General features: G+C 40.7%; 1 protein-coding gene and 1 long non-coding RNA gene across 2 annotated transcripts in view; one reads left to right on the forward strand and one right to left on the reverse strand.

Annotated features, from left to right (window-relative positions):
- Positions 1–183: 183 nt before the first annotated feature.
- dnah9l (dynein, axonemal, heavy polypeptide 9 like) overlaps positions 184–23,804 on the reverse strand; it is a 58,959-nt gene continuing 35,338 nt past the window's right edge. Inside the window, exons 54-87 of the mRNA XM_077524170.1 lie at positions 22,899–23,022; positions 22,512–22,654; positions 22,223–22,384; positions 22,055–22,114; positions 21,801–21,974; positions 21,038–21,184; positions 20,020–20,133; positions 19,531–19,674; positions 18,641–18,823; positions 18,151–18,252; positions 17,938–18,072; positions 17,662–17,835; positions 16,630–16,762; positions 16,294–16,396; positions 16,049–16,171; positions 15,743–15,947; positions 15,500–15,664; positions 12,811–12,951; positions 12,576–12,746; positions 12,386–12,508; positions 10,060–10,253; positions 9,805–9,953; positions 9,609–9,736; positions 9,327–9,464; positions 8,901–8,990; positions 6,969–7,160; positions 6,773–6,892; positions 6,624–6,683; positions 3,140–3,322; positions 2,877–3,059; positions 2,691–2,806; positions 1,470–1,582; positions 1,239–1,379; positions 184–1,159 (exon numbers count right to left, since the gene is read on the reverse strand). Coding sequence (XP_077380296.1) covers positions 912–1,159; positions 1,239–1,379; positions 1,470–1,582; positions 2,691–2,806; positions 2,877–3,059; positions 3,140–3,322; positions 6,624–6,683; positions 6,773–6,892; positions 6,969–7,160; positions 8,901–8,990; positions 9,327–9,464; positions 9,609–9,736; positions 9,805–9,953; positions 10,060–10,253; positions 12,386–12,508; positions 12,576–12,746; positions 12,811–12,951; positions 15,500–15,664; positions 15,743–15,947; positions 16,049–16,171; positions 16,294–16,396; positions 16,630–16,762; positions 17,662–17,835; positions 17,938–18,072; positions 18,151–18,252; positions 18,641–18,823; positions 19,531–19,674; positions 20,020–20,133; positions 21,038–21,184; positions 21,801–21,974; positions 22,055–22,114; positions 22,223–22,384; positions 22,512–22,654; positions 22,899–23,022 — 4,881 coding nt within the window. The 3' untranslated portion in view covers positions 184–911. The remainder of the gene's footprint in view (positions 1,160–1,238; positions 1,380–1,469; positions 1,583–2,690; positions 2,807–2,876; positions 3,060–3,139; positions 3,323–6,623; positions 6,684–6,772; positions 6,893–6,968; positions 7,161–8,900; positions 8,991–9,326; positions 9,465–9,608; positions 9,737–9,804; positions 9,954–10,059; positions 10,254–12,385; positions 12,509–12,575; positions 12,747–12,810; positions 12,952–15,499; positions 15,665–15,742; positions 15,948–16,048; positions 16,172–16,293; positions 16,397–16,629; positions 16,763–17,661; positions 17,836–17,937; positions 18,073–18,150; positions 18,253–18,640; positions 18,824–19,530; positions 19,675–20,019; positions 20,134–21,037; positions 21,185–21,800; positions 21,975–22,054; positions 22,115–22,222; positions 22,385–22,511; positions 22,655–22,898; positions 23,023–23,804) is intronic.
- On the forward strand, positions 12,452–23,001 carry LOC144020567 (uncharacterized). Its single transcript, XR_013283915.1, has 3 exons — positions 12,452–12,600; positions 19,494–19,681; positions 21,888–23,001. It is a non-coding gene; the product is annotated as an uncharacterized LOC144020567 (long non-coding RNA).

The following is a 23,804-nucleotide window of genomic DNA, read 5'->3' on the forward strand; positions in this document are numbered from 1 at the left end:
TACATTAATCTACCACTTATCAGAGATACATTCAATCATAGCCAAATGATAATTTATCAAGAATCAAGCTGATGTCATATACCTGCATCTTGCCTTGCCTTGCATCTTTTAAGGCCTGCCAGGATTTCTACATATGGAGCATATTGCCACGTCAGAAAAAAAGAAAAAGTTCTATAATACCATCATAATTTTCTCATTTTAATTTCACATTTTGCAATGATAGTTTTCACATTAAGATGTTTCAACGTGACACGTCAACATTAAAACATGAAACTCGTTACATTAAAATGTAATAAATTATTTTAGTGTGAAATTGATCATGTTAAAACATTAAAATTATCACGCGTAACATGATAAAATTTTACATATTAACATGACAAATACCTGCATTTTTTGGCCTGCCTGGATTTTTTAAAATCTTTGACATACAACCAGAACATAGCACTGCCACCCTCGGTTTAACATTTTAACGTGATAAATTTCAAGTTTTGACATGATTAATTTCACAGAATTTTTTCATTTTAATCTGGTAGTTTCACATTTAACCATGAAAAGTTTCATGCTATAACGTGATAACGTTCACATTTTATCTAGACACATTAACATTAAAACATGAAACATTAGGTTCAAATATAAATAATATTAAAACAAACTGTATTGTGTAATGTCCTGCCATTGCACAATAGAAAACCATTTTACATACCATATTTCATTTATTTTGGGAGTACATATCCCCTCCTTCAAGCAATGCCACCCAGTGTGGCCACACAAAATCCACATACCAAAAACCGCAAATGATTGATGCATACCAAAAAATATTTGCCAATAAAATGGGGCCAAAACACTTCTTTCTATTCGACCTGACTAACTGAATCTCTTAATATTACTCTTCCAAAGTGACCCCATTTGAGTCAGACGCTAAGGAGCAAAGCCACTCCGGCCAGGATCCATTTGGCAGGCCGTTCCCTTGTTTTCAGGCTGAGATTCCAAACATAGGTGGGCCCTCTGATCTTGGTCTTATAGAGAGGACACTCGTAGATGTTCCTGGTCTCCTGGCGGTCGTTGGGAACAGCCCGGACAGAGATGACGGGCATGGCCGGGGTCAGCTCCTTTAAACGTGCTTCTGTGATCACCCCGGCCTGAGTATCCCACCTGGCCCCTATGGAAATCACCAGAAAAAGATGATCCGTTTGATAAAGGCCGGAAAAGGAAAGACGATCTATGTTGTAGGTAACTACCTTCCATGTAAAGGCCATAAACATAAGCCCCCTCTCTTGCGGGCTGGTTGAACTCTTCCTTGAACTTTTTGGTCACGTCCACAGTTAGGTTGACTTTATCCAGGGGCCACTCGTTCTTACGGGCCAAACTCTGCATCACGGCTAAAGAGGAAGAAAAAAAAAAAAACATTAAAAAAAATAAAATAAAAAATAAATAAATACGTAAATACAGGTTTGCTCACTGTGCATTACCAGTGAGGAAGGACTGTGGGTTGAAGAGTCCACTAAGCCACACGACAGTGGGTAGTGACAGATCCTGAGTCCAGCTGTCTAACTCTTTACACCGCTGTAACACGTCATTGTACCTGACACGCACACAAAAACGTTACTGCAATATCTGAGTGGTGATGCACATGCTATACATTTACATAAACAGTACACATCCACTTGGATCCCATTAAATAATAAATGAATGTCATCCCAAATTCATCCATCCATCCATTTTCTGAACCGCTTGGTTCTCACAAGGGGGGTGCTGGAGCCTATCTCAGCTGGCTCTGGGCAGTAGGCGGGGGACACCCTGGACTGGTTGCCAGCCAATCGCAGGTCACACAGAGACGAACAACCATCCACACTCACAAGCACACCTCGGGACAATTCGGAGCGCCCAATTAAGCTGCCACGCATGTCTTTGGAATGTGGGAGGAGACCGGAGTACCCGGAGAAGACCCACGCAGGAACATGCAAACTCCACCCAGGAAGGCCGGAGCCTGGACTCGATCTTGCGTCCTCAGTACTGGGAGGCGGTCGTGCTAATCTGCCGCCCATCCCAAATTCATGTACTTTTAAATTTTTGCATTACAGTATATATATTTTACCTTTTTGTTGATACTCAAAGTGTTTTGAGTTTTTTATTGGTGAATATTTTGTGGCTTTTTGTGCTCTTTCTGAAATAACCAAAACTGGCCACAAGATGGTGACAAGTGCTCCTTGATGTAAAAGTAGTGCTTTGGCATCCTTTTGTCACATCTACAGGCAATACTGTAATAAAATGTTTGGGAGATTATTGTGGAAGGATGTTACATGTGACACGAAATGTGCCATGCAGACAGTATGCTTCATTATTATTCACTGAGGTCGCAAAGGAGGTCAAGGAACTGCTTTCCAATATCTTGTCGATTACTGAAATTGAATTGAACACAATTCGGTCATTCAGGGATGCCTTGAGATACAAGTTTAACCCAAAAATCAAAATGTGTATCTCAAATCATCTTTCCCTATTAAAATGAATGAAAATGCTATTAATCCATTCCAGCCCAAAAACAAAAAATATTTTTTAAGAGCATTCCATATACACTAGATCATTTATTAAAAAAATAAATAAATAAAAAGTAATAGAATGTAAAGACAACAAAACAGTTTGTGCATCATAAATAATTCATCATAAATCGAGTCTCCTTTATCAAGACTTACCATATGGCGAGGCCGTATGTGGACGGGTAGGCCAGCTTGGTCCAAACATCAGGAACGTTGTCAAGAAACAAAGCCGCCTGGAGTTTCTCCATCTCGGGGGAGATTGCAAGCTCACCCTTGTGAGTAAAAACACGGCGATGACACACAATGTCAGCGGCCTAAAGCCACAGTGAGGCTTCAGCTTACCCTGAGCCCCAGGTCAAGCTCCTTGAGCGAGCGCCGTATCTCGCCGATGAGCATGTTCATGCGCTCGCACTCCTGGAAGCAAACCAGGATGTAAGGAGAACGTTCAGCTGTCTTGGCGGTGATGTCTGTCATGTTGTACTGCTCTGGAAGCTTCTCCAGAACTTCATCCAGCACCGTCTTCACCTGAAGTTGTAGTAAAAAATACAATAAAAACGGAAGTCCTAAAGCCTAACCCATTCGGAAAAAATCATGCCACTCACTACCTTCTCCTCCAGGGTCCCGGAGGCCCCCTCCCCCATCGCAGCATCAGGAGACTGCAGCTCCAGCAGAGTGTGGAAAAGATTATCTGACGTCACGGTCAGGAAGTCAATTTCCGCGTTGGGGTGCAACCCGTAATGCACAGGACTCTCGTGGGGCAGCATCTCATCTATGAAGTCGTGGTAACCCTGACGACCGATAAAATGGGTGGGGAAAATTTACAACTCATGGTCCTCAATTGGAAAAGGGTGGAGGATAAGATCCGACCCAAGTGGAGGAGTTGAAGTATCTCACGAGTAGGGTTGCCAACGTTCTCATCCCGAAATAAGGGACAGGTGCACGGCACGGTGTCATGGTGGTGTGAGCATGTGTGAAATCAGCGTATATTCTGATTAGATTCGAAATGCACTAAGTTTGTACATTCCCTTTAATCCTTACTGCAGGCCATCATTATGTAACCTCATACTAAACCTCAAAGAAACCACAATTTGTCTCTTCCCTTAAAAAAATAAAATGCAAAAGAGGAGCGTGACTCACCAAATTGACTTTTTCCATGGATTCCTTGTTGTAACAGCAGTCTTTTCTTACAGGGTTATCCATTCTCTCTTTCTAACCGGCTGGACAACGCTACACATTATTATTAATTATTATTATTATTATTATTATTATTTTCTAGCCACTTGTGCAGTATAAACCGCTACAATAAATGCACGTGACGATGCCTCATGCCTGTGATTGGCTGACAGGTGCCGTGCTTAGTGACATTGCCGTTTTAGCTGATCTAGGACCTGTAGAGTGCAGTTTGCTGTGTTAAGCGCTGATTGCGAAACTTTCCAGCAAGCTAAATTCTCACAGTATTTGTTCATAAATAGTACGAGAATTACGTACTAAGTATTAAGATCGGCGTTTAGAGTGTAGGTGACATGAAGCGGTGACGAAACCAGGAAGTGCTTCTCTCTCTCTAGTTGCCTCTCTTACCTTGTAAGATCTCCACATAACGTCACACCCAGCGACTCATTTTATTGGCTACGAGCAACTTCCTTGTCACTTGTCAACCTACGGGAGCAGCCGTGGTCCAAAAAGATGCCGTTTGCTGCATTTCATTTAAGAATTGAGAATTATTTTACGGGACTTTTGAGGTCCCGTACGGGACATAACAATTTAGCCCAAATACGGGGCGTCCCGGTAATACGGGACAGTTGGCAAACCTACTCACGAGTGAAGTCAAATATTGGAGCATGAGAGGCGGGTCGGCGCTGCGTCTGCAGTGATGCGGACTCTGCGTCACTCAATGTAGTGAAGAAGTTTCAATTTACCGGTCGATTTATGTTCCCGCCCACAGCTGAGGTCAGGAGCTGTCAGTCGTGAGTGAAAAAACAAGATGCCGGATACGAGCGGCTGAAGTGAGTTTCCTCCGCAAGGTGTCTGGGCTCGCCTTTATAGATAGGGTGACAAGATCAGTCATCCGGGAGGGGGTTCGAGTCGAGCCGCTGCTCCTCCACATTGAGAGGAGCCAGATTAGGACGCCTGCTTGGAATGGGCCCATTCAAGTGAATGAGAGCGAGTCCTGTCTTTCAAAGTATCCCCATTTTTGTCTTTATTGTAGACCTTTTTTTTTTTTTTCCTGTAGCAGCCTGTGTGTTCTTTGACTGACATTGTGCAGTATTTGGTATTTGGCGGCCCGAAAGCGGCTAATTGAAGCCCCACTGAGGCCCTGTTTACAGGGAACCAAAGCCGGCTTCATTTCTCAAACAAATCTTGTACAGACAGAACCGTCTCAAGACATGCGAGTGTCCAAAAGAAGACGCCAAGGACGTTTGACGGCTGTAATATATATGCCAAGTCTGAAGTGGCGCTGTTGCGCTGCCATAGGGAGTTAACGGAAAGTGTCGAAGAAGAATCAGCGACAAAGACAAAACAGTGATCTGAATAGCCGATAGGCCAAGACTTTTGAAGCCGCGAGGCCGCCAATTTACTCCTCCCATGAAACATTTCTCGGCATACGATCCTATACATTTACAGTTTACACTATCAAAATTAGATAACATTTGAGACAGTACTGTCTTAAATTTGTTAAACATCAACAAGAGGACTTCAGAAATTTTACAACTTGCCTAAATACATGTATGAATTATATACTTAATGATGTTTACAGTAGAAAACTTTAATTAAAGAATTATAACTGTAATTCAACAAAATATGACTCTGCCAAATCTAATATTGGGGTCAAGGAACTGAGCGATAAAAGTAAAGGGGGTCTTCAAAGTAGTATAAACAGTCTTCTGCTCGCGAGATGGGAGGAGTTCGATGGCTTCCCTATCGCTTCAACGGCTTGCACGGGCGTGTATGGGCTAGATCAGTGAGACGAACACAACACAGGAGAAGTGACAATGCCGGGTGATTCAAGTTCAACGTCACACAAAATATTTTGCTGTAAAAGCATAAACAAGCTGCGCAAAACGACAAAGACACGGCTATCCGCCATTGTTGTTGACAGACTGGCGGTTCGTGCGCAGTCACGGGAGAATTACGTCATTACTGGAGTAGTAGCTGTCCTGCTATGGTGTCAACATTGGAACGTTTTGAAATCTTTCCACTCTGGAGCCCGGTTTCCAAAGTGATCGGTTTCGAGCTCCAAAACCGAGCCACCGTGTGGACGACCTGCCCGAACGGTAAGAACCTTGTGCGGATATATTGAAACAGGCTTTCGTGTGAACGGGGCCTGAGAGTCACAGGCTAAAGACTCAAGGTCACACCTAATTATCAGGACATTTCCCCTGGTTGACGAACTACAGCTGGATGATGGGCTTCCTTATCTCCACCCTCTTTTTCACCGCCTTTTTTGGATCTCGCATTCCTTCCCCATGACGTCACCTGCATTGCGGAGTGCTGTGGACTGAGCTGTTGGTTCAGCTGGGTTCTATCACGTTCCCCACCCCCCATCCATCATTTCCATCCGACATGTACAATGTCTTTAGATTTTGTTGTAATATCTGTATGTGTTGTACCTGTATTGTCATGACTGTGTTTTGTTTGGGGCAAGGGTTATGTTTGGTTGATTTGAACTGATGCAATCAGCATGTAACCAGCAACTAGTTTCAACTGGTCAGAAGCTATGTGAAGTCAGGAATCTCTAATCTCTTTATCTGGTCAGAAGCCAATCAGAGAAGTCCATGTCAGTCCTGTTTTCAGCGACCTTACTATATAAGTCTGACACAGAAGTGTGTTGGTGCCGAGTTATTCATCCGTCCATCTGGCCACCTGCTCATCTGTTCCTCTCCACAGCCCAAGCTAGTTCCATGCCTCTGGTTCCAAGATTCCTTCTCGTTGTTTCTGGTCTAGTCAAGTTAGTTCCACGCCTCTTGATGTTATGCGAATAAAGTGTTAAACTCTTATTTATGTCTGCATTTTTGGGATCCAAACCCACACCACTTCCCCACTTTAGCTGCTGCCGATGGAAATTCAACACTGTCTCCTAGAACAGCTTACCTTGTAGTCCAGATTGGATGGAACCAAAAATCCTGGAGCCAAAGCAAGCTTCCGGTCAAACTGCAGATACAAAACAAAAACAAAACAGTGCTTGCTTTGATATCTGAATTGTTCGTCTGACTGCTTGTGAATAAGGTTCACGTGCCAACCTGGTTGGTCTGCATGTATTCTTCCAGGTATGTTCTGCAGAGTCTTCTGTCCCAGTCATCAGTGATGTGTCCTCCATACATGATCTCACCAAAAAGATAGCGCAGGTCCTCCCATGGCACCTTCATCATGAACACAATCCTCACATTTTAAGCGCTAACTCCTCATTAGCATCTCTGAGACGTACAGAAGCGACACCTGTGAATTAGCCTCCAGGTAGTTGTAGAGGACATTCACTGATATGGTGAGGTCTCCAGTATTGAAAGGGTACTTCCTGTTCCATCCCTGAGGTCCGAACTTCCTACGTTCGGCCACGCAGGCGTGGAAGTAGCACAGAGAGAATAGGATGGTCTTAAACTCCTGCTCGCGGCTACACTGGTCCAGGATGCCCTGGACAAGAAATGACACAGAACTAAATAAATAACATCATTTGGGTTCACCTTGACGTGTGTGTTGAATTCGTTCTTTGACCAAGAGTGACAGATTTTCCTGTTGTGCGTTGAGCGATCAGGATCCCAGGGCTGCAGACTCGAATAAGATTTGATCAATTTATTAACGAAACAGGCAGCACACAGGACAGTCTTTAATAATTCAGCAACGAACATCTTCCAGACAGCACCCACAGACATTGAATCGCAAAGGACCAAAGACAGCATCACATAGGCCCGGACCTCACCCAAAGGACCAAAGGCTGACATCATGAACATCACAGAAACAGACACTTGTTACACCAGTACTGAGGCATAACAGGCACATAACAGGTCATGAACTCTCACAGGCACATAACAGGTCATGAACTCTGGCGCAGGCCATGACATTTCCGAAGCCTGCTCAAATTCAAATTCTGTCTCACAACACAGAAAATAATTCATTAATTAAATAAACTTTTTTTTTTTTTTTTTTTTTTTTTAAAGCGGCATCACTCATAAGTCAAGGTACATCTGTATTGGTACTAGGGCTGAAATTTAAATCAGCGTCACTGTGTATTAGAATGCAATTTTGAAATGGAAAAAGCTGCAATTTTTAGGACCTTCATTCATTTTGGTTAGTTGTCAGACTTTATTTTTTACAGATATAACTATATTTTATTTATTTATTTATTGTCTACATAAGTTCAGTGCTTAAGAAGCGTAGTCCCCATGTTTACATATCATTGTTTCATGAACCATGACAAGTGATAAAAGTGATAAAGCCACAGATTTGTTTGTTTATGTTATTGATTTAATTTGCAGACTTGTGTTTTTTTATTTTTTTTATTTTTTATGCTAGTAGAATTTTGTGAATTAGTGAATGCTTAAAAGACTAAATAAGTGAGGTAATTAAAAACCTGCCATTGTTACTGTTTATAGGAATACAGATAATTTATTTTTAGGGGTGTGAAAATGTGTGGGATAATTCAGAGTTAATTTAAAGTTCCTTTAACGGCACTAATTTTTTTTAACGCGTGATTAATGACCGCCCCTTACTTGGAACGCCTGTATTGAGGGAAACCCCTTTGTAACACAGCAGACACATCCAGGTCAAAATTTAGCAGTAATAAATTTAATAATAATGCATATATTTGTGGAGACTGGGGTCAAGTTGTATTTTACAATTGAAAAAATATGTAGAATTTAAAAGTTACTCCATGTCAAAGATTCTGTCACCAATGTCTTACAAATGCAATTATGCCATCTAGTGGCAGAGAAATGACAACACTAATCAATATCACACTTGTTTTTTACAGTACAGTACATCTTTTTAATTTTAACTAAATTTTATGAATTGTTATTAAATTACTGTATCAATGACTAAAAGATGCAACCATATTTCTATTAAACATTTTTTCCACTTTTGTTAACAAAAGTAAGAAACTTAAGAAATATTTTATTGGACATTTAGAACAGATATAAAATTAGCGATTAGCAATAGCAAGTTAACTATTGAAGTCATGCGATTAATTATGATTACAAATTTTAATCTCCTGACACCACTATTTTTTTTTATTTTTTTTTTTACTTGTGTTTGAAGTCCTTGACAAAATTTGAATCACAATTGCTATTTTCAGGGGGAAAAAAAAATGCAATTTGATTATTTTTCTAAATCGTTTGGCCCTTGACTAATTTATCCGAAAGCATGGCAAGAACTGACCTGGTCAAAGTTATCCAGCGCTGCATGCAAGTTAGCATGCATTCCTGTTGGAGGCTCGTTGGTGACTTTGATAGCATTTTCGAGAATGCCCTGTCAAAAACAAACAAACATTAGAATGCAGTGAAAGTAATACTGTAGCACTCTCACAATGTCAGTCGAACAAGAGCATTGTTATCTTTGTATAAATTGGCAACCTTGTTGAACGTTTTGTAAAACAAGAAAAAAAACACAACTAATTTAACAAACAATAAGAGCCATCGATTCAACCGTTGCAGATTACAATGGCGTTGATGACTTACAATCTACACAGACATAAAGAAAAAAAAATCCTTAGCACGCTTGGTTGGTATTTTATATTGATATTGTGACAAACTTATGAATGATATTGGATTGTGTTCCTAATGTTATGACACTTTCTACATGTACCTGCGGGATGATGTGTTCCTGGATGGTTGGCGCGGGCTCAGCGCTCATAAACACCCTGTAGTCAGGATGACTGCCTTCACAGTAGCGCTCCAAAAGCTTCTCCAGTGAGCCCAACCAGCGAGCAACCAGGTGGATGTTCTGCACAAATATGGATAATTATCCACCACAAACCTTTAATTTTCGCTCTCATTTTCAATACATGAAAGCAATCCTTTATGAAAACAAGACATTGTTATGTTAAGCTACAATAAACAAATCCCGTCAGAAATGTGAGAAGTGGACCTGCAATATGACCCAGTGACCATCCTTTGCAGCGGTTTCCATGGCAACCTCAGCCACAGCTTCTTGCCCCTGTCCCAAGGACACATTGTGAAACTTGCCAAGGTCGATGGTAAAGCCCAGCTTTCTCCCTGGCGAGCAAAAGAAGTACTGAAATCTGTTTTACACTTAATGTATATAGTCTGTACATCCATTATACCAAGCGACTCCACATCTTTAAGTGGATCCACTCCTGGAGATAGGATGAAGAACATGGGAGAGGCGGGACCACTTTCTCTGAAAGACTTTGCAAATTCTGTCTTCCGACCTTCTGTGTATTTCACCCCAAGCTTCTCCTCAACAAAGTTCCTAAAATGGAAACAAGCAGTAAGAAAATTGTACTTGATAAAACCAGGGAGCATCAGGGGGAAACCAGAGTGGATAATATTCTGTATTGCATAGAAAAGCTCCTCACTTGACAGCATATGTCATGCGGTCGGGTCTCAGGGCTCTCATCATGATGAGTTTCTGCAGGGAACTTTTCCCTTTCCACTCCTGAGGGAATTTCTCCTTCTCCGGACACTCGGACTCCACCAACTTCTTCCAGCGCTTAGGAGAGCCTTCAATATCTCGGTCCAGACCGCGAAACTCATCAGTGAAACTCATCACCTATGCACAAGCACACACACACATTGAGTTTATGAAGCTAAAATTCATTGTGTTGGGGTGGCCAAGAGTGTCTAATAAGAACAGCAATTATTTGATAGGGAGTTGGACCTTCTTTTGCACCTAGCAAAAAAAAAAAAAAAAAGCTCCGTGGCTGTCTGTCGATCTTTTTGGCATCAATTAACTCCTTCACTCCCAGCCATTTTCACAGAAGCAACCCCCTTCGCTCCTGGCTGTTTTACTAGGTTTGGGCTCATTGCTATAAAAACATGGAACGTACCAAAATAAAGATTAGCGTCTCTTCTTTCATCAAGAAGAAAAATATATTTGTACCTGTGTTTCTGTTTTGCAGCAATTAGCATTAGAATACAGCTAAGTTTAATCAATATTCACATTCCTGGTGAAAACACTGTGGAAAGGAGTTTGTTACAACATGACCCTCACTGATCTCTTATACTCTGCTGCCACCTGTTGGCCCTTTTTTTTCCTACTATTGCTTTAAGCCACCTCTTCATGTCAGACGCTGTATCAAAACCTTCTGTCTGCTCTTGCATTAAAAAAAATAATAAAAAATGTATAAATATGCTTTTGGGAGTGAACGCGATAAAGTATTAAAAAACATATTTAAACGTTTTTGAGTTTGAATGAGTTAAATAATTCAAACAGACAGTCTTCTGGCAGTCAATGTTAATCTAGGGCACTGGTTCTCAACCACGGTCCTTGAGTACCCCTATCCAGCCTGTTTTCCATGTCTTACTCAGCCAACACAGCTGAGGATCGTTATCAGGCTTCATGGAGAGCTTCCAGATTAGTTAATCATTTGAAAAACCTGTGTTGGCTGTGGGAGACATGGAAAACAGACTGGATAGGGGTACTCAAGGACAGCGGTTGAGAACCACTGGTCTAGTGAAGCATTAAAGATAAATAACCAGCAAAAGTCCTCCCAGTACTTTACATTTGGTGCCGTGATCTGGATATTGTTACAACATTAAACGGCACTGAACCTGCAAATAGCGAAAATGTGCAAGTAATTGAAGCAGCTCCCCGCCTACCTGGCTAAAAAAGTATCACTTCAACATACTTCCTTGACACCAATGCTTTGTTGGCATGTGGCATCTTATGGCGTTTCACCAAAAGAACAAAAAAATACAAATAGACAATCATGTCAGGTTTTAGGTGTGGTTGAGGATCCAAATGCAGGGAAGCAGGGCGAGGAGGAAAACAAGGTCAAAAAGAAGTTTAATAAACAAAATAAAGGAGGTAAAAATGAGTTACAAACTAAGAAAGTCCAAAATGGTAAATTAGGGTAAACCGAGACAAGCCGTGGAACAAAACCAGCAGCATGACATGAGGAAAAGGACAATGAATGGACAAAGACAGTGGGGAGACAAGAGCCTAAATACACACACTAATTGATACAATTAGAAACAGCTGGGTGAGAGACAAGGGGCAGAGCATGCTGATTGGTTGACACATGAGGAAGGGCAAGCAAACACAGCTGAACATGACATTGCTTGACAAGACGAGGGGGTCACACAAGGACAACAAAGCAAAACACAGATCATGACTGAAGTTAAAGAAACAAAAATCAAATTAAACCAAATTAAACCTGAACCCTGACAAATGTAACAAAATCAAGCCAAACCCTGTTATGATCTGGGGTTGGATCCCAAAAAACGCAGACACAAATAAGAGCTTAACACTTAATTTGCATAACAAATCTTGTTTACGCGGAACGTACTCACGACTAGACCAGAAACAACGAGAAGGTATCATGGAGCAAGCGGCGTGGAACTAACTTGGGCAATGGAGATGAGCAGAGGAATAATTCGGCAAAAAACACACTTCTCTGGTGTGACTATTATAGTCTGCGAAGGAATCTGATACGCTGCGGCCAGACATGCGGGTAACTCTGATAGGTTGCTAAAAAATGACCGACATGGATGAGTCTGATTAGCTGCTGACCAACATGCGGGTGAAACCCAAACCATGACATATCACAAGCAAACCTCTACATTTGTATATTGATTTAAGAAAACTTGTATAGACCTTACACATTAGGTGCAGTCACTGATGTTTTTTTTTTTTTTTTAACCCATTTCTTCTAAGGATACAGTATAAGGTTTTCTCTGTACCTTGATGGCACTCCATGCGGTGTTGGAGAGGAAGTCCAGAGGGCTGACGTAAGAGTGGTCAATGGTGAAGCGCAGCAGAAAGTCAAGGTCGCGCACATCTATCTTCTTGCTCATTAGGAGCAACTGCAACAAGGGAGATCATCATCACCGATGACGAACGTTCACACACAAATGGACGCGCATAGTCTACCTGGAAGGCCAGTTGTGCAGTGAAGGTGAGCTTGTCTCTCTCAAACAGCCCCATGCTGATGTAGTTGAAGGTAGAGTAGGTGACACAATCGATCAGCGTTTTGACTCTGCTGCTCACGTTCTCGCAGGCGTCTGCCATGTCCACCGCTTTGTGGAAGACCATGTTGAATGCCTGCGGACGGGTGAAGGTTTCATGTGTGCGGTGACCGAGTGTGTGATGCGGCCTCGCGGGTTACCTTCAGGCTGAACTGGTACATGGGGTTGATCTTGTTCAGGTCGTTCATGATGAAGTAGAGCAGTGACGCTCTGACAGCGACCGGACGATAATGCTCTCGTGCTTCGTTTATCTTCACCTCGTTGACTTTCGCTTCCACCACCTGGGATGGGAATTAAGGAGGTTGTTTGATTTTGAATTTTAGTGAGCAGTGAGTTTTGTTGTACGTCTGGAAATGCGGCTCCATATTTTTTTTTTTTCTAGTAGCCTATTGTTAAAGAGGGAGTCAACCAAAAAATAAAAAATAAAATATTGACAATAATCTGTTCTATGCAGCCCTACTAGTCTAAATATGGTATTCTGGTGAGTATTGCGTTAGTGGAATAGGAGTTAAATCCAGCAGTTTTTATCAATACTAGAAGGCGGCCATTTTGTCACTTGCTGCTGTGAAAATGACATTACAGTTGCTCAGGTCTTAGTTAACAACCAATCACAGCTCAGCTTCAGAAAACTGGTGAGCTGTGATTGGTCGTTGCTTGAGCCCTGAGCAACACTGATGTCATCTTCAGTCGACAGCAAGCGGCAAAATGGCCGCTCCCTGAGATGGATAAAAATGGCTGGATTTTGATAACTCACATTCCACAAATGTAATATTAATCAGAATGTCATGTTTAATTAAACTAGTGAGGTCACAGATAAGATATTATTGTCAAGACATGTCTAAGGTTGACTTCCTCTTTAACTTGTTGTCTTTTTTGTCAATCGACCATTTGTATAATAATAAAGGGACACAAGTTAGACCTGATTTGTGCGAGTCTAAAATCCACTCTACTTTTTGACACCAAACTCTGTCCGCTTGGTCCAAAATACACTAGACTAGTGTTTGTGCCATTTTTCTTAGGTTTCTAATGTTCTTAATTGAAAGACAAGTGCAGGTCTCAGCAGGGCTTCAATGCATTGACTCACCAATTGTTTGGTCAAGCGATGATGTCAGGAACCGGGTTATGGATGTTGGGTAGTTTTGAAGAGGTGATATGTATACAATAATAATCCTTTGGCTTGAAATATTGCAGGATATCAAATGATAGTAAAATAATAATACAACTAATGCAACTAATGCTTGAAAAACCTTATCAAGCCGAGAGGCCTACCTAGCTTGTCTTCCCTCACACACACACACACATACACACCAACCAGAGCTAAGGCAGCCATCTTGCTTTTAAGCCTTTTACCCAGCAGGAAGTGCACATCTAAATGCAGTAGCCATACCTGGCCAGTGGGGGCATACTAAACATAAAATTACCACTATGGTCAAACTTTCAAAACAAAGCAGAACTAACACAAAGTTACAACTTGGATAAATGCTTATTTCAACTTAATCTCTTTACAAATTCATTAACTTATTAATTCCAAGTCCCCTTCGCGGTAATGGCTCCAACAACTAGACTTGCCCTGGCACGCAAATTACGATACGCCCATTTTTGCGCCAAGAACACGGGCACCTGCTTAATAACACTTTCTACTTTTGTTTTTATGACCAAAAAGTACATTTAATTGTAGTAAAGTGGTACCTCTACTTACGAACGTCCCTTCGTACGAAATTTTCAAGTTACGAAACTCCTCAACAGGAAAATATTGCCTCTTGTTACAAAAGAAGTTTCAGGATACGAAAGGTAAAACTACAGTATGGGCTGCTACTCACAGCTCCCAGAGTTGCCTGAACGCAACATACTTACAGCTGCTCTATCATTGGCTATTACTGGCATCTTCCATGACATGAGGTGTTTAGATAGTTTTCCGTACATGTAATAACTAACAGCCGACGAATTTGTGCAAAAATTCAAACAATTGGTGACTGATGAAGGCTACGTTACACAGTAAGTTTTTAATTGCGACGAGACGGGCCTTTTTTGGAAAAAGATGCCTCGCCGTACCTTAAGTTTCCATCAAGTTTCAGAATTTATTGAAAAGAAACACCCAGAAAAGGTGTTCACCATTCGGGCGATAACTCACTATGATGATGTTTGCCTTGGACGTTTTCGAAGGATTGTTAAAAAAAAAAAAACAAGGCCTCCAGGTGGAGGAGTGGAACCGTCACTTGCGGTGCTGGATGGCCTGGATTCACTTCTAAGAGAGAACATGAACCAAAGAGGGCAAAAAACGAAGAGGATAGCAGTTAAAAAGGTAAATGACCATCATTTTTATTCTTTATTCTTTGTTTTTTACATTATGCACAACTCATTTATTGTGCAATAATCTAATTGTAACATGTATTTGTTACATGTTTTGATGCATTTTTATGCTTTATAAAACATTTATGTCTGAATTTTGGGAGGCTTGGAACAGATTAGGGCATTTACATGGAAAATGCGTCTCTAGTTACAAAATTTTCTAGTTAAGAACTTTCTTCCAGAACCAATTAATTTCGTAAGTAGAGGTACCACTGTATGTCTTTTTTTTTTTTTTTTGTACTGTAGTACAAGCGCGTGTCCAAGACAAATTCCTTGTGTGCTTTAACATACTGTACTTGGCCAGTAAAGATGATTCTGATTTGGTCTGAATGGATTTTAATTTTCACAAATCATCACTAATACGATTCCAATTGACTGGTGAACAATTGAGAATTTAATCTTTCTCTCACGAAAGGTTCGGTCCAGTTAACCAGTGACCTGAATGAGAACAAGCGCTATGGATAATTTCCCACCAAATACCTTCATCTCGATCTCAGCAGCAGTGTGCTTAGTGCTCTCTAGCTTCTCCACGAGCAAATTGTCACCCAGAAAGTTACTCTCCGCTGCGGACAACCTGCTCAGCAGCTCGTCCTCCAAGAGTTTCAGCTCAATCTTAAACATGTTCTGCTGCTTCGTCAGTTGGCTCTGTTTGAAGTGGGAAAAAAAAAACAACTTTCTGTAGCAGCACAGATGGCGGATTTTGTAAATGTCTCAACTCGGTACCTTGAGATGCTCAAGGTCAGGCCTCTCCTGGCTGACAACCTGAGCAAGGAGCTGGTCCTCTAGTCCGTCCCTGGTCACAGTAAAATTAATAAGGGTAGTCTGGGCCTGAATCTCTGGCTTATAGTGAGGGTTGGCCAATTTCGTGTGAAGGATGAGTCTGAAGCCAGGATGAAAGAAGCATTCCTTGTCGCCCACCTTGATACAACTGTAACACAAGTTCAAAATGCCAAATTGCAGCTATTGGACTGATTTATTTCCTTTCAAATAACTGTAAAAGCATACAGTCACAATCATCTGACTTCTTACCTGCCCTTTTTGATTGTGTGTCGACCCAAGAGCGGGTCAAGAACTGGGTCAATCGTCTCCTCTATATTCTCGATGAGCACGGTATTTCCAGCCACGACAGCTTGTTCGATCACATCCACATAACTGAAGCAACAGGTGGAAGACGTTTGAGCAATTTCATATTGCAAAAAGGAACACAGGGTGATGTAATGTAAAAACTGCAGGATTTGCAGTAGGTCTTAAAAAGAAGGTGTAACCAAACGCACCCCTTTTGACTCAGACTGACAACCTTGAGGCTGTTGCCATAGCGACTCTTGATCCACTTGATGCCCTGCAGCTGAGGGTCGATGAGGAGAGGCCAGCGTTCACCTCAAGCAAAACACACAAATCTAATTATTAGCCACAGATTTTATTAGTTTTTTTGTTTACATTGTTTGGTACATTGTTGGTATTATTCAAGAATAAGAAGACATCTTTTTTTTTTTTTTTTTACATTATTTATAGACATCTGTAGAGCCAAAAAAAGCAATTTAAAAGGTTCCTACAGTTGCATTGGTGACTATGGTAACGGTGAAGTCCATCTTTTAATGCATTACACTCACAATTAGTGTGGATGGTGGCATTCTGGGTGGACATTTCGTCTCCTGGCAAGCCTTCATTATTCCACTGGGCTACCATGGCATCGTCAGTCAGCATGCACACAGGATCCAAGTCTGCTGTCATGGGAATGGGGACCTTTTGGAGAAGGAATCCATAAATGATGAATCCTTATAGGTGGAAGATTACCGGTCTTTCTTTCTATCTATCTATCTATCTAATCTAATCTAATCTAATCTAATCTAATCTAATCTATATTCGGGGTGTCAAAATTAGTGTGTTAATTTTGAAGTAATTTAAAGTTCTTTTAACACCACTAATTTATTTAGCACACGATTATTGACCGCCCCTTACTTGGAAAGCCTGTACTGGGGGGATTACAGTCGCAAAGAAGCAGACACGGCCAGATCAAAATTTAGCAGTAATAAATTTAATAATAATGCATATATTTGTGAGACTGGGGTCAAGTTGTATTTTACAATTTAAAAAAAATCTGAAGAATTTCACAAGTTACTTCATGTTAAAGATTATATTGCTGTTATTATGAAAATAAAAATGCAGATCTGCCATCTAGTGGCAGAAAAATTACCTCAGCACAAATCAATATCACACTTGTTTTTTACAGTACAGTATATATTTTTAATTTTAATTCAATATCATAAATTATTATGAAATTACTGTATCAATGACTAAAAGCTCTAGCCATATATTAGTTAATATATTTTAACATAATTTTTAATATATGTTTTCCACTTTTATGTTAACAAGGGTATGAAAACTAAGAAAAACATTTGAATGTACATTTTATTGTACATTTAGAACAGATATATTAATCATCAGTTAACTATTGAAGTCGATTAATTACAATTTAAAATTTTAACCGACTGACGCCCCGAATATATTTTTTTCAATGTGGTCCAGTACAGAAAACTGCTTCAGGGGGAGCCCAGGGGCAAACCAAACACTCGTTTCATATAGCTACGTAAGTTAATTTAAAAAGTTAACATGCATTTGTAATGTGTTTTCAAAATTGAGACCTTCTGGCTGCGGAGAAAAGGCCACCAGAGGTTGTCCACCAGCTCCCTGCGGTATTTCTTGGAAAAGGAGCCGGCGTATGAGATGAAGGCCGCAGTTAGGAGGACATCTCCACAAAGCGTGGCCTCCTGTTCATGGTACTGAGCCACTGAGTGAGCCCATCGCACATTTTCACTCTAACAGAAAATACACAAATTACGGTCACAGCAAGGCACAAATGCTATTTTTACATACAGTATAACCATTAGCAAGACTCATAAATAATCATTGGACGCCACCTGCAACCCTTTGACCAGCCGATTGGCGAGTTCAATTGTCTTGTTGGTGCTGTTAACTTCATCCTGAAAACGCAGTTTCTCCGACGTGGCTTTCTCGTATTCGCTGGTCAGAGCTTCCAGGCTGCCGTCTAACTCCTGAAAACGGTTCATAAAATGGCAAATTTTTCCATTTGCAGCAAAGTTTGCATGAGTCAAATGTTCAGTGAGACGCACAGCCAGTTTCTTCCTGATGACCTGGAGCTTCTCTGCAGCCTCGGCGAGGTCAGCATTAGCTTGCGACAGACATTTCCTCTTCATCTCTACCTCACAGAATACCTGAGGACGAAATAGTCTTCATTCCTTTGCAGCATCTTAATAAAGCATTTGTTTTATTGAATGAAGATGTAAGATGTACTCACAAAAATCTATCCAAAGCAGCATGAGAATTGGAGGAAGGAAAATATTTCACATTAAAATGAATGGAAATGTCATTACAGTGGACTCTCACTATTCACGGAGGGTAAGGACCAGATATCCGTGTACAGTATAATAAACACCATTGAAATAATTCCAAAACAGAAAGAAAACAGCTGAAAGGCCACTGTGGTTCTCCTTTCACAGACCTAAGTGGACCCCTGAATGATTCGTTAAAAAATTACCGTGTCGCCCCAGGCCTTTTGTCCAGAAAGTGTAATTGGCTCAGTTCTACTGCCAATCAACATACCTCATGGAAGCGGATCATATTGATCACCCAGGCACAGAGCCCAGCAGCGGCGGAAGATTTGTGATGCACAAACTCAGGGTTGAACTCGGGGTCACTAAGGTAGTCGTCCCTCACAACCTTCACTGTGGCCTCGGGGATGTGCTCCTTATCAAAGTTCACCAGAGCCTGCAGGAAGTCATCCACCTGGACAAACAAGGAGCAGCAGCAGCATGAGGACACTTCATTAGTTTCACTTCTCTTGTGGAATATGTCTAATCAAAGGTGAAATATAAAAGAGAGGTTGCGCGATTTTTATAGTGCACTTTCTTCAACGCGACATGGAAGGCACTCTGGTGTATAAGTTGTGAAATTAATGTATATATATTGCACATAAAAATTGTCTCTAAATCCTTATTTGTTGATGATTTTGAGGAATTTCCTTGCATGTATCTGTCTGGTTGACAATTCTTTTGTTGGCTTATTAGCAGATGAGTTGAAAGTGTTGGGCAGTGAGGAGAACATAACAACTTAAATTGTCTGGTTACTTGACTTTTTTTTTTTTTTTTTAAATCATATTTCCAGTCATTTGTTTTCTAAACAGACAGCCTCACACTAAGCTAGCTAGCTATTATTATTTTTTAAAATCATATTTCCAGTCATTTGTTTTCTAAACAGACAGCCTCATACTAAGCTAGCTAGCTAGCAAGCTAGCTAGCAAGCTAGCTAGCAAGCTAGCTAGCAAGCTAGCTAGCAAGCTAGCTAGCAAGCTAGCTAGCAAGCTAGCTAGCAAGCTAGCTAGATAGATAGATAGATAGATAGATAGATAGATGTTGATTTTTGACTTCACGTATAAAAACACCATGATTCCTTCCAGTGATCAGCATGCAAAGACGTCTGTTTGAAAGGATCACCTTGCTCATGACCACCTTGGAAGCCTTCCAGCTACGATCTTTGGGGATCTTGCCCTGTGGAGCGAGCAGCACGAGGACCGCTGCTGTGACGTTGGTGACGATCACCGGAGGGTTTGGGAAGGTCCTCAGCTCGGTCACATTCAACTGGAAGGTGAACATGAATATTTTTAATATTGTATATTTTGTTTTGCGCACAAATAACACTAAATACTGTAAAGGAAAAGACGGAAGGCTTAATTTCATAGTGTTCCAGTGAAAAGACTGATATATTTTTAGGACATTGTATACAGTATGTTTTCACACAGGGCATCAAGATGATAAACAGAAAACATAAGATGTGCACAGCAAACACTCTTCCATCGCAGGTTCACTTTATATTTAATATATAATGCAGTACTGTATTTCTAAATCACAGCTATTACACAATTGTGGAGTGTTTTGGGACGTAACCCCCATTATTGTATTTTTTCTTTTTTTTGCTTCATGTACCCTGTTGAGTGTATTGAGGGCTGCATTGGCAGCCTGGAGGGCAGGTTCAGCCTTGGCCAGGTCCTGTTCTGTCTCTCGCTGTTGTTTGCTCACCTCCGCTTGAATTGCCTCCACCTAAAGACACATGTTGGATTTCAGCAGACTTACGAAAGAATACATCATCAATCCATTTGATCCTAATTAGGGTGCTGGAGCCTAGCACAGTTGACTTTGGATGAGAAGCGTGGTATACACTGGTCTGACCCCAGCCAATTGCAGGCACATAGAGAAAAAACATCCATGACTTGTAGTACAGTACAATACGCAATGTTTGCAAATTCTCATCTTTTTCTTTTATAAAACATTTTTAGACATCACAAAATAATAACTTTTTGCCTTTTTTTTTTTTTTAAACCAATAACACAAAGCTGTCTTTTAGATTGTTTATTTTGCTAAATATGTTTAATTGATTTGCATATCGTAGCTGCTATGTGAAAAACACTTATGTCCATTTTTTAAACATTTATTTTGTATTTATTTCTTAACGGCATTTATTTATTTATTCATTTATTTACTTATTTATTCATTTATTTATTTTTTATTATTATTATTATTTTTTTTTTTATTTTTTTTTTTTTATTTTTTATTTTTTATTTTTTTTATAGTTTTACGTTTTCGGGATGTCTGCATTCAGTTTCATTCCTAAAACGGCAGGGTTGACATTTGACAGAATTTTGTATTCCATATTCAGTTTCATCCCAAAAACATAAAAACGTAAAAAAATAAATAAAATACAAACAATGCACATAGGTGTTTTTCCACTTAACAGCGATGATATGCTGACCTTGAGCATAATGAATTGCTTTTAGCATGTTTCATAAACGCAAAGTGACGTGGCCAAAAAATGGAAAACATTTGGACATTACTGATGGAGGGTTTTCATTGAACTGGGATGAAGCACTATATGCGCAAACCACTAATTAAATTTGCAGAAAATAAATCGAGGACAGGAAAACAAATTTCACAAACATCTCTTTACCTTTTGCTCCTCAGCATCAGCCACAGCCTTCTCTTGGTTGACCTTGTCTGTCTGTTGTCCTATTTTTGCGATGAGAGCCTCAATGTCCGTGTTCCTCTGACACAGCTCTACTTCTTGTGCAGCTAGCTTGGCTTTAAGATCTTCCACCTGGAAAGGAAGTGAAGGAAAACGAGTACTGATAATGGTCTATGATAGCTCTGTAACTGACAGAGGCGGACTCTTAAGTTTTAAGCTTCAAGTTTCAAATAAGTCCCAAGTTATCTTTTCAAAAGCCAAGAAAGTTAAGTCCTTACTTGGGTTACCAAGTCCAGTTGTACAATCTTGCTCACTCATAACATAAAAGCATGCCATAGGCCAGCGGTGCATTTATTGCAGACATAAGTGTTATCACTTTGCCGTTTTACAAGACAGTACTGTTTACAAAAAACACAATATAACTCGCATGGCATGAGAGAGAGAGAGAGAGAGAGAGAGAGAGAGAGAGAGAGAGAGAGAGAGAGAGAGAGAGAGAGAGATTTTATGTGTTTGAGGTGAATACTATTGTTATTTTTGGCAGTCACAAGAAGGAGTCATGCCATATACCCTATGACAAAACTCCTTTCAACTCTACTTTTCCGTGCATTGTGGGGCCATTTAGGCACATTGCGACAATTAGTGCTGCAATTTTCCCAGTTTTTATGGCATCACTTGAGTCAAGTCATGTGATTCGACCTCCCCCTCTGGTTATTGATGGCAAACATCAGCTCACAAACACAATACTGACCTGGGAGGCGGTGCTCTGCAGCTTCTGCAGACCGTTCTCTAGTCTTTCCGTCTTCTGACTGAGTTCTGTTCGTTTCTTCCCCAACAGGTTGCCGTAAAGCTTCATAAACTCCAGGAAACTCTTGGGCGTGGTGTAGTTGAAATGCTTCTCATTTTGCTGGTACTTGGCACTCACCTGTGATGCAACGAGATAAGAGGAGATGACAAATCAGCGTCATGAGTGAAGATCTCCCATGGTGCTTTGCAGGAGCTTACCTCATTGACACTGGTGTGGGCGTGGGAGATGAACTCACTGATGGGTGTCCTAACATTGGGCTGCAGAGGATAAATGTTTTTAACAATTGAGTGGAATGACTATTCTAAATAGCATACTATAGGTTTAAAATATAAAAGATAAAAAGAGAATATTGACAACATAAAGACCTCCAATCCAGGTATCTTCTCTATGAAAGTGCTGCTGACAGATTGCAAAGCAAGCTGAGGCCAAGGATGGAACCAGTCAATGGCCGTGCAGTTCACCAGAGCTGGAAACTTCCGTGCCCGTGTCCGCAGCGTGAAACCCACAGGGGAAAAACACAACACCACCTAGAAGATGGCGCCAAAGCTATACTTTTATATCAGACAGCGCTTTGGCCTAAGCACAAAAACAGCTAATAGGTGAATGGTGGAACACTGTAGGCCTATTATTCATCTGAAATACTTAGTTGCAGACCTTGAGCTGCCTGCGTATTCTCTCAATAAAGAAGCTCCAGCAGTTCTCTCTGGAATCGAGAAGTCCTAAACCTCGCAGCTCCATTCGCATTGATGTCATGATTGTGTCCACTTCTTCATCACTGAACAGGTCTGGGATGTCCCCTGAAATTAACATATATTCAAAATCATGTTTTTTTGTTGTTGTATTCTTCTATTATTATTCTTTAGGTCTCTTTCTGTGACGTTACTGTCGAGTTTTAGAGTTAGAACCACTGGATACTTTATTAGGTACACCATACAATCGTTTTCAGCAAGAGCTGTATCAAACAATCACATCCAACCTGGGTGCAACTCATGTTTTGCGCCTACTCTAATATGATACATTTCAGAAAAGCAAAAGACAAACCTGACGCCAGCATGTCATTGATGAGCACCAGGAAACTTTCATCAGGAATTTGGGCATCCGTGTGAAGAAACACTGTCCCAATGTTCTTCACTCCGACCTTCATGTAAAGCGCTGCTATGTCACTCTGAATACGTGAAGAAAAGAAGGTGTTTTTTTGAACATCCGTGAGAATCGTTCCCACTAATGATGACTCAGTGGGACGAAATTTTAGACATTATTGTAAAATACAAAATTCTGTCAAATGTCAACACTGCCATTTTCCTTCCATAGTTCCGTTCACAAGTTACATTCCTTAACGATTTAGGCCACGCATCCGGAATGCTCGAGTCTCACGCAGACCTCTATCCAGCTCCAACTCTTCTGGGAAAATTTTAAACAAGATGGTGGAATGTGTCTGTGGGAATTTTTGTGTGTGCTTGATGTCAAGGCTCTCCAATTCCTGCACACTAAACCTTTCCAAACATGACTTTATGGTCCTTGTTTTGAGTACCGGGAACTGTTGCATCAACTGTTCACAAAGTCTACACACTGAGTAACAGGGCAGGGCAATCTGGAAAATACACGCAGCAGCTCAATTCCTCACACGAGGTGATCGGCCTTCTCCCGAGTTGGTATTTGGCTCTCAAATACCAGCTCGCTGCAACGGAAAAACTGTCAATGTCGTAGAGGCTTAAGAGCTACAAACACTGGATACTTCAGAAGCAATAATTGGTAATCACATTAGTGATAGAACAATGTGTTTTTTTTCAAGGCCAATACAGATGCCGATTATTAGTAGTCAAGGAGATAACTGATATTTTGAGCCGATATTCATTTGTAGTAAAAGGGAAAATATTAGCGTCAACATTTTTAAAAATTACAATTTTTCATTTTAAGCATTTCAAGAACTGACAGCTTTGTTAAAAA

This window comes from Festucalex cinctus, chromosome 1 (genome assembly GCF_051991245.1).
Source record: "Festucalex cinctus isolate MCC-2025b chromosome 1, RoL_Fcin_1.0, whole genome shotgun sequence".
NCBI classification, from domain to species: domain Eukaryota; kingdom Metazoa; phylum Chordata; class Actinopteri; order Syngnathiformes; family Syngnathidae; genus Festucalex; species Festucalex cinctus.